At 41.2% G+C, this 11,556-nt stretch overlaps 1 protein-coding gene across 1 annotated transcript in view; it reads right to left on the bottom strand.

Moving 5' to 3' along the window:
* Nucleotides 1-4,980: 4,980 nt before the first annotated feature.
* LOC143281715 (uncharacterized) overlaps nucleotides 4,981-11,556 on the bottom strand; it is a 23,247-nt gene continuing 16,671 nt past the window's right edge. Inside the window, exons 11-13 of the mRNA XM_076586981.1 lie at nucleotides 7,593-7,759; nucleotides 6,582-6,668; nucleotides 4,981-5,742 (exon numbers count right to left, since the gene is read on the bottom strand). Coding sequence (XP_076443096.1) covers nucleotides 5,176-5,742; nucleotides 6,582-6,668; nucleotides 7,593-7,759 — 821 coding nt within the window. The 3' untranslated portion in view covers nucleotides 4,981-5,175. The remainder of the gene's footprint in view (nucleotides 5,743-6,581; nucleotides 6,669-7,592; nucleotides 7,760-11,556) is intronic.

The raw sequence follows: 11,556 nt of genomic DNA on the forward strand, positions 1-11,556 counted from the left end.
TTGGTGTGAATGGGTCATTGGTGGGTCATTGGTGTAAAAGGGTCATTGGTGTGAATGGATCACTAATGGGTCATTGGTGTGAATGGGTCACTGATGGGTCATTGGTGTGGATGGGTCGTTGGTGTGGATGGGTCAATGGTATGGCTGGGTCATTGGTATGGATGGGTCATTGGTGTGAATAGGTCAGTGGTGTGGATGGGTCAACGGTATGGCTGGGTCATTGGTGTGGATGGGTCATTGGTGTGAATAGGTCAGTGGTGTGGATGGGTCATTGGTGTGAATAGGTCAGCGGTGTGAATAGGTCAGCGGTGTGGATGGGTCAGTGGTGTGAATAGGTCAGTGGTGTGGATGGGTCATTGGTGTGAATGAGTCAGCGGTGTGGATGGGTCATTGGTGTGAATGAGTCAGTAGTGTGGATGGGTCAGTGCTGTGAATGGGGTCATTGGTGTGGATGGGTCACTGGTGTTCATGGATCACTGATGTGAATGGGTCAGTAGTGTGAATTAGTTGGTGTGGATGGGTCATTAGTGTGAATGGGTCGTTGGTGTGAATGGGTCATTGGTGTGGATGGGTCAGCGGTGTGGATGGGTCATTGGTGTGGATGGGCTGTTATGGTGCATGGGTCAATGCTGAGCAATGGAGTGACAAAGACAGGTAACACATGATAAAACAAACATGGCCTGTTAGCATGGGTGGGTCAATGCTCAGCAATGGAGTGACAAAGACAGGTAACACATGATAAAACAAACATGGCCTGTTAGCATGGGTGGGTCAATGCTCAGCAATGGAGTGACAAAGACAGGTAACAACATGCGATAAAACAATCAGAATATAAGATCACTAAAGTATCAAACGATCATAATCACTAAACTGATCAACATGAGAATCCCTTTATCCCAAAACACACACACACACACACACATTTTGTTTGTTTAGAAAGCACACACCAGCACCAATACCCACCACCAGCACCCACACATCCAAAGAATTGTCTCCCCTCCAAGCCCCAAGGTCCAAGAGTTGCTAGCTTCAGGCCCCCTGGTTGGGGTAGCAGAGGCAGCAACAACAACACCGTGATGAGGGGGTTCTTGATGGTAAATCTCTTCCTTCTCCACCCCATTAATAATGAAACACATTTTGCACAAGCATGAAAACGAATGACTGAACATACTGAACAAGATATCAAACCAGCATATCTTGATACCCTCCCCCCAAAAATTAAATAAATAAAATAAACAAAGAGAAAAAAAAAAAAGATAAAACAAATAAAAAAATGGATCCTTTCCAGTCAGATTTTTAAAAATGTGTTTGACAATAAATATTGTGGAAAAAAAACTGTTTGAAAACTTGGCATAGAAAAAAAAAGTGTGGTAAAATAACATGAAACCATGGTAATGAAAAATGTTTTGGTGAATCAGGAATGGGTGATTTGGGAATGGGTGATTCTGGAATGGGTGAATGAGGAATGGGTGAATCTGGAATGGGTGATTGGGTGAATCTGGAATGGGTGAATCAGGAATGGGTGATTTGGGAATGGGTGATTCTGGAATGGGTGAATGAGGAATGGGTGAATCTGGAATGGGTGATTGGGTGAATCTGGAATGGGTGAATGGGGAATGGGTGAATCTGGAATGGGGGAATGGGGAATGGGTGATTTGGGAATGGGTGAATGGGTGATTTGGGAATTGGGGAATGGGGAATGGGTGATTTGGGAATGGGTGAATGGGGAATGGGTGATTCTGGAATGGGTGAATGGGGAATGGGTGATTCTGGAATGGGTGAATGGGGAATGGGTGATTTGGGAATGGGTGAATTGGGAATGGGTGATCTAGGAATGGGTGAATCAGGAATGGATGATTTGGGAATGGGTGAATCAAGAAAAGGTGAACTGAGAATAAGTAAATCAGGAATGGGTGAGTCAAGAATAGGTGAACTGAGAATAACTAAATCAGGAATGGGTGAGTCAAGAAAAGGTGAACTGAGAATAAGTAAATCAGGAATGGGTGAGTCAAAAGTAGGTGAACTAAGAATAAGTAAATCAGGAATAGGTGAAATGGGAATGAGTGAATCGGGAAAGGGCAAAACGAGATGACACCATGCTGACAGTGTCTCACAGACACAGACACCGAGACAGGGATCTAACAGCTGTAACAAACTGGCTGCAGTATGGGCGGAACATGATCCAGGCCTGAGTACACAATACAACAAAAGAACTGTTCAGAATGGACAACTGTAATGAACAAAACGAGAGAGGTCCACATGTTTGACAAAATTGCCTTTTCGATCAATGAAAAAAACAACACCACCACCACTAGAAATGTAAAAGTTGTCCTCTACTCTCAACTCACAACACACACAGAAACAAAATCACCAAAGTCTTAGTTTACACCATAAAGCATCAAGTTGTACCACTTGTTTACACTACACATTTACATTATAATAATGCCAGTGTATTGACAAGGAACACAAATTATTTCCTGTGACTAGTTGATTAAGCAATATGCGATAAAGTGGCTTACTAAACAAAAAAAAAAACTGCTGACCATTTAATAAAAAACATGTCTGTTCCTCACTACCCATTTGTTGCTGTAATTGAGATATATTACCAAAGTAAGTGGTACTCAAATATACATAATTTCGTAAATGAGTTGAAATATTTTACTTTTATTTTTCATACAACATGATGAAGCAAACCACAAAGACTAATGATCTGTCACAGTACTAATCAAAACATAATACTGCCCACTGTGAGTGTTCTCAAAATAGGTAAAACAAAGACATAATACTGGGATAGAACAACAATGATTTACTGCACTCTTAAATGTATCAAATATGAAAGCACGCACAAAAACTCGATAAGATACTATCAAAACATCCACATATAGGAGGAAGGTGGCAGAATGGTTAAGACGCTCAGCTGCCAATACAGAGAGTCCGTGAGGGTGTGGGTTCGAATCCCGCTCTCGCCCTTTCTCCTAAGTTTGACTGGAAAATCAAACTGAGCGTCTAGTCTTTCGGATGAGACGATAAACCGAGGTCCCGTGTGCAGCACGCACTTGGCGCACTGAAAAAGAACCCATGGCAACGAGAGTGTTGTCCTCTGGCGAAATTACGTAAAATGAAATCCCCTTTCATAGGTACAGAAATATGTAAGCATGCACTCAAGGCCTGACTAAGCGCGTTGGGTTATGCTGCTGGTCAGGCTCTGCTCAACAGATGTGGTGTAGCGTGTATGGATTTGTCCGAACGCAGTGACGCCTCCTTGAGAAAGTGAAAGTGAAACTGAAACCACATATATCTTAACAATGATTTACCGCACAAGTTAATGTATCAAAAAATGAAAGCACGCAAACAAACTAGGTAGATACCATCAAAATATCAACGCTTATCTACCTGTGGAGCCATGTGTAGAATTATACTTTGGTCAGCTGGTCTTCAGGAAGCATTTCAATCTCAGAACTTTGGAAACAGAGCAACAACAATTAATCCACTGCACAGAGCCTTGACTGATGTCTGCAGCGCTAGAAACAATTCACTGCATGTCAGCAACAGCTACATGTCAATAACGGCTATGTATCAGCAACTGCTACATGTCAATAACAGCTATGTATCAGCAACTGCTACATGTCAATAATGGCTATGTATCAGCAACTGCTACATGTCAATAACGGCTACAGATCAATAACGGCTATGTATCAGCAACTGCTACATGTCAATAACGGCTATGTATCAGCAACTGCTACATGTCAATAACGGCTATGTATCAGCAACTGCTACATGTCAATAACGGCTATGTATCAGCAACTGCTACATGTCAATAACGGCTATGTATCAGCAACTGCTACATGTCAATAACGGCTATGTATCAGCAACTGCTATGTGTCAATAACAGCTACATGTCAGCAACAGCTACATGTCAATAACAGCTACAGATCAATAACAGCTATGTATCAGCAACTGCTACATGTCAATAGCAGGTCCATGTCAATGACAGCTACAGGTCAATAACAGCTATATTTCAACAACAGTTACATGTCAATAACAGCTATATATCAGCAACAACTATATGTCAATAACAGCAAAATGTCAACAACAGCTAATGTCAATAACAGCTACATATCAGCAACTGCAACATGTCATTAACAGCTACAGGTCAACAACAGCAATGTCAATAACAGCTACAGGTCAACAACAGCTACATGTCAATAACAGCTACAGGTCAATAATAGCTACACATCAGCAACAGCTACAGATCAATAACAGCTATGTATTAGCAACAGCTACATGTCAATAACAGTTACAGGTCAATAACAGCTATATATCAACAACAGCTACATGTCAATAACAGCTACATATCAGCAACTGCAACATGTCAGTAACAGCTACAGGTCAACAACAATTTCATGTCAACAACAGCAATGTCAATAACAGCTACTGGTCAATAATAGCTACACATCAGCAACAGCTACAGATCAATAACAGCTATGTATTAGCAACAGCTACATGTCAATAACAGCTACAGATCAAAAACAGCTATGTATCAGCAACTGCTACATGTCAATAACAGCTATATTTCAACAACAGTTACAAGTCATAACAGCAAAATGTCAACAACAGCTATATATCAACAACAGCAACATGTCAACAACATCTATATGTCAACAACAGCTAATGTCAATAACAGCTATATGTCAATAACAGCAACATGTCAACAACAGCTACATGTCAACAACAGCTATATGTCAACAACAGCAACATGTCAACAACAGCTATATGTCAACAACAGCAACATGTCAACAACAGCTACATGTCAACAACAGCTATATGTCAACAACAGCAACATGTCAACAACAGCTACATGTCAACAACAGCTATATGTCAACAACAGCTACATGTCAATAGCAGCTACATATATATATATATATATATATATATATATATCAACAACAGCTACAGGTCAATAACAGCCAATAACAGCAACTGAGCTAAGTTGGCAGCACTTTGTCAAGACAGATGATCCTGCGATCAACAAAAGGTAGAATTAAAAAACAAACAGGAAAACATTAATGATCACCAACACCACTAGTTAACATAAAAATGGAACACCTCAAGTTTTCCAGTGGAATAAGAAATAAACAGGCGACATGTTCAACAGCAAAAAAACAAGGCAGTACCTTATCTCTCTTGGTAACACAGTTTGGTTTTCTCCACGTGCAGCTCTCGTTCAAACAGACCATCATCTTGCTGTGAGGCGGCGAACCATTTGGAGCAAGGGAACAGGTACTCTTCGCACACGGGGACTCTCAGCACTCTCCCTTTCTCGTCAAAGACACTGGAGCGCTCTGTTTTTCTCTCCACCCTTGCGCTCCTCTGCGGAGCCTCTGGGGCGTTTCTGTTGGAAGCAGTCGGCATGGTTTCAGCACCTTCTTCTTCTTCTTCGTTCCTCTCTCCTTCAGACTGCCTTTCATTCTTCTCCCCTTCAGCCTCCTCTCCTTCAGTCTTTTCTTCACTCTTCTCTTCTCCAGTCTTCTCGTCGTTCTTCTCTTCTTCAGTCTTCTCAGCATTCTCTTCTCCTTCAACCCTCTCTTCACTCTTCTCTTCAGCGGTGCTGTCAGTGAGGTTTTCTTTCCCACGGTCCATGGCGCTGACTGCCGCTTGCCGCTTTGCTTCTTTCCACGCCTCTTTCAGCTGGGTGAGGCTGTCAGAGATTTCTTGGCGAGACAGAGTCTTGCGTACTTTGACCTGTAAAGACAGTGCCCGTCGTGCAACTTATGAGACTAAAATCTGAATCAGAGAAGATGAAGAAGCCGAGAGTTTGTCTAAGGTAAAATGAGTGCCGTTTGTGTCCGCGGTGTGTGCTGTTCTGTCTGTTTAAATATCTAGTTGTTTTTTTTATCTTCTGAGTAATGTTTTTGCTGTCACTTTTCAATTAACTGTATTTGTGTATGCCACAGTACTCATTTATGAACAAATTCATCTGCTCAAGTATGTTCATATGTCTATGTATGTGTTAACGTGTGTGGGGGGTGCATGTGCACACTGTGCATGCAGACATTAATGTAAATACGCCTGATTATAAGTTCACATGTACATATGTGCATGAAAACAGTCACTCATGAATGGACAAGCACACATCCACACACACTCACACACACATATGTACACCCCCTCACTGAGACACTGGTTGATGCACTGCCATGTTACCAAACACTACACGTTTCACTAACACACACACACGCACACACACACACACACACACACTCAGAGACTCACTCGCTCATTATAGCTGATGCGCCACTACTGTTTGATCAACACTTAACACACAAAGACACACATACATTCACTTACTCATTCAAGACATTGGTCGATGCACCCACAATGCTTACAAACACACACACACACATGTACACTCCATCACCACTATGTTACCAACACTTTTTACACACACACACACACACACTCACCCCCCACGCCCCTCCCCCAGCCCCCCACCCACACACCCCCATACCCCCCCCCCCTCCACAAACACACACACACAACACACTCACTGGTTGATGCAGCACTACGCTATCAACACTCACATGATCACAGAACCAGCCAGAGTCGGGCCCAGAGGTGTCCAGACCAATCTTGATTGTCTTCAGCTTTCCCACGTTCACCGCCTTCAGCTGTGCAGCAAAGAAACATCACAATGGAAACAGTATGTCACCCTGGTACACTAGGTAGTAAAGACATATTCTGTTCTGTTCTGTTCTGTTCTATTCAGCTGTGCAGGTAACAAAAAATGAATACAGAAGCCTTCTATTTCTTTGTCTTCCACTCTTCAGTGATATTAGAAACCAAAAATGTGTGTGTGTGTGTGTGTGTGTGTGTGTGTGTGTGTGTGTGTGTGTGTGTGTGTGTGTGTGTGTGTGTGTGTGTGTGTGTGTGTGTGTGTGTGTGTGTGTGTGTGTGTGTGTGTGTGAATACAAGCACACACACACACATGCATACCCTCAGAAACACATAAAAAAACCCCGCACTGACACACACAACCAGATAGATAAGCACACAACTTTTACTTCATGATCCAGTAGGTCATTTATTCTAAGGTGTTTTTTTTCTTTTTGTAATAAGTTTTGTTAACTTAAAAAAAAAAAAAATCATATTCTCCCCCTCTGTGTATCCTTTTTTTGTATTAGTTTTATTTTACTAAATGACAATGTATAATAATAATGATGATGATGATGATAATAATAATAATGATAATGATGATAATGCTGCTAAGAAGAAGAAGAAGAAAATATTGATGAGTATCATTAGTAGTAGTAGTATCATTATGATTAATAATAATAATAATAATCATGAGGAGGAGGAGGATGATACTACTACTACTACTATTAATAACATTAATATATTACTAACATCAATAATGATATAATTAAAATAATAATAACAACAATAATGCAGACTGATGCTCACTCTTCACAGGCCGGAAGCCAGTGATATTCACAAGGCAAAGTTAAGCATACATAAACAAACATGCATCAAGTACACCACACACACACACACACACACACACACACACACAGATGCAGAATGACACGGGACACCTTGAAACTTTCCGTCTTGCTGCGTTCAAAGTTGTTGCTGGAGTCACTGAGGAACATTTTGCCAGTCTTGCCGGCCGTTCCACTGAGGGCAATGTACACGTTGGCAGTGGTGCCTGCTCTGTGCATGTCTCCTGTCTTCACTATCACTTCGTACTGCACCGGTTTACCTGCCAGACAGTACAGTGAAAATAGAAAAAACAAGATTTATGTGTCACCGGTATTTATGGGCTGTGTGTGTGTGTTGTGTGTGTGTGTGTGTGTGTGTGTGTGTGTGTGTGTGTGTAGATGTGTGTGTTGTATGTTTGTGGGGGCATGTGTACATGAGAGAGAGATGATGAGAGAGAGACAGAAAGACAGACAGACAGAGACAGATAGAGACAGAGACAGGCAGACATCGAAAGGGAGAGTGAGAGAGACAGAGATAGATAGATAGATGGATAGACAGAGAGAGAGAGAGAGACAGAGGCAGAGACAGAGACAGAGAAAGAAAGAGAAAGAGAAGGTGGGACAAAGACAACATGCATGACAGACACGACTGCTTATTAATGGGGATAATAAATATATAAGCAACTATATCATCATGCTTCTTTTTAACATGCAGATCTTGCACAAAAGTGGCCACACATACAGACAGAAGAAAGATACTGAAAAAAGGACCCCTTCCATTCATTCCGGTACCACTGCATGCTTGTGTTTTCCTGTCCCTGCTCTGGCACCCTTCTTCTTCTTCTTCTGCGTTCACTCGTAAGCACACGAGTGGGCTTTTACGTGTATGACCGTTTTTACCCCGCCATGTAGGCAGCCATACTCCGTTTTGGGGGGTGTGCATGCTGGGTATGTTCTTGCTTCCATAACCCACCAAACGCTGACATGGGTTACAGGATCTTTAACGTGCGTATTTGATCTTCTGCTTGCGTATACACACGAAGGGGCATTCAGGCACTAGCAGGTCTGCACATATGTTGACCTGGGAGATCGTAAAAATCTCCACCCTTTACCCACCTGGCGCCGTCACCGTGATTCGAACCCGGGACCCTCAGATTGACAGTCCAACGCTTTAACCACTCGGCTATTGCGCCCGTCGCTCTGGCACCCAATTCTAAAGACTTCCACATTTCAACCATGTACCAAGAATTCAGAAAGGAACCATAATTATGTGTCAGTGTAATTTCATTTCAATACTTAAACATGCACATGTCTCTCTCTCTTCTTATTTCACTTATCATCTTATTTTTGAAACAACGTTGATCCACTGAAAGTGACTGCCATCAAAGTTGCTTACATAGCAGATAGAAAAAAGATCCGGCATTAACCTTTCTTGAATTACCTGTTTTGCTATTCCTGAGTGACGGGCGCCATAGCCGAATGGTTAAAGCGTTGGACTTTCGATCTGAGGGTCCCGGGTTCAAATCACGGTGACGGCGCCTGGTGGGTAAAGGGTGGAGATTTTTACGATCTCCCAGGTCAACATATGTGCAGACCTGCCAGTGCCTGAACCCCCTTCGTGTGTATACGCAAGCAGAAGATCAAATATGCACGTTAAAGATCCTGTAATCCATGTCAGCGTTCGGTGGGTTATGGAAACAAGAACATACCCAGCATGCACACCCCCGAAAGTGGAGTATGGCTGCCTACATGGCAGGGTAAAAACGGAGAAGAAGAAGAAGAAGCTATTCTTGAGTTTTATACATCATTTGTTGTTTGATTGTTAATCCCCACTGGCATAAAAACCAAATAGGCTATTACCAATAAAGAAGTTTCCTTTCATTTCATCTCTCTCTCTCTCTCTCCCTCTCTCTCTCTATCTCGTGAGGATGTGCACACTCAATACTGCTACCATAATTACTCCGAAATATGTTCCTAGATGTGTGAATGTAATTTCATATGATCCCTTTGAATACTTACACATGTACACGTCTCTCTAAGTGAACGTCTTATGTCTGTACTGTGAGAATGAGCAACACCACCTCATGCCAATTTCTCTTGGGTGGGGGTGCGGGGGTGGGTGGGTGAACATGTGTATTCATGCCTGAGTGTATGGTTAATATGACTTATTATTATCATCATTATTATTATGAGCATTTACGCTTAATCTTGAAAATAAGCCCCAGCGTTTACAAATAGAACATATATGTAATATATCAAAAAGGAAGAAAATGACCACAAGATACCAAACATTATCAAAAATTATTCAACCTCCCCCCTCCTCCCATCACACACACATACACAATACACACAAGCACACGCACACGCACACACACAAGTCATAGCACACAACTGTAAACAGTACACAATCAAAAATACAACTGACAATTTCTGAAACTATCAAAACTCACTCACTCACTAATAGTCATTATCAACATTACACACTGAAACTGGACTGTTACATCAGTACCAGAAAGACTGTTTATCTCAATCCATACGAAACATTACAGGTTAAGTTCAGTTCATCAGTATAATCGCCATCATCTTCATTCACACACATGAGAACAACAGAGTAGAATACAAGATCAAAACGAAAACGTGAACAATAATGTCAATACAAATGAAAAAAACAAACAAACAAAAAACCAAACCAGAAAGACAAAACAGCAAGGCAGAACACTGCAGAATAGAACAAAACAGATCAGTAGAAGAACTTAACTCTTTAGTATGATTACAATGCAGATTCTATATACAGAAGACAACACACAGGAAACTGTTGTTGTTGTTTTCTTTATAAAAAGAAAAGGACAAGAAAGACATGATAGAAGCACAAAATTGGAAAGAAAAAAAACACACACAAAAAAAACACACACACAAAAAAATGAATAAAGAAAGAGACAGTCAATAAACATGACCACGAGATAAAATATACAAAATCTCTCATGAAGAAAAGTTCTTACCAAGAAACTTCGTCTTTTGCTGTTTCTTTACAAATTCATTTGGTTCCCATCACTAGCGCATGCAACTCCATCCATCTCAATTCATGAGACTTGACCACTAATATAAATCAATATATTTAGAGATGTAAAAATATGCTGATTACCTCACAAGACATTTTGACATGGTGTGCGACGGGCGCAATAGCCGAGCGGCTAAAGCGTTGGACTTTCAGTCTGAGGGTCCCGGGTTCGAATCTCGGTGATGGCGCCTGGTGGGTGAAGGGTGGAGATGTTTTTTATCTCCCAAGTCAACGTATTTGCAGACCTGCTAGTGCCTGAACCCCCTTCGTGTGTATACGCAAGCAGAAGATCAAATACGCACGTTAAAGATCCTGTAATCCATGTCAGCATTCGGTGGGTTATGGAAACAAGAAGATACCCAGCATGCACACCCCCGAAAGCGGAGTATGGCTGCCTACATGGCGGGGTAAAAACGGTCATACACGTAAAAGCCCACTCATATACATACGAGTTAATGTGGGAGTTGCAGCCCACGAACGCAGAAGAAGAAGAAGAAGACATAGTGTGCACATGCAAACAAAAGGTGAAAAAAAGAAAAAAAAAAAAAGAAAGATATTTCAAAGACAGATCATGTTTTTTGTGTTGTTATGCATGCACAGGCACACAAAAACACAGACAAATGTCTGCATCTGCAGTTCCAATTTTACATGCGTCCTGAACTCATGCGTGTTCACATGCATGCTCTGTAACTATATTCATCATGCAGAGGGACATTTATTCATACCATAGCCTTCCACTCTGTGAAGTAAAATATATAAAAAAAAAAAAGAAAAGAAAGAAACTTTGAATCAAATCAAATAATGTTGCTGAAAACACAGCTGACCGCAAAGAGATCATTCGAGGGTCAATTAAAACAATAATTAAAACACCAATTAAGCTATGTCTCGCTAAGTTCATGAAAAATTCTAATCAAGCTAAAAAAAAAAAATTGAAAATATTGTAAAAAGACTGTTTCACCCACACATGTTTCAGTCAAAATAAAATTTCAATCAAGTTAAAACACCGATTTCCTTCAGTAG

Source organism: Babylonia areolata, chromosome 4 (genome assembly GCF_041734735.1).
Source record: "Babylonia areolata isolate BAREFJ2019XMU chromosome 4, ASM4173473v1, whole genome shotgun sequence".
In the NCBI taxonomy this organism is placed as follows: Eukaryota; Metazoa; Mollusca; class Gastropoda; order Neogastropoda; family Buccinidae; genus Babylonia; species Babylonia areolata.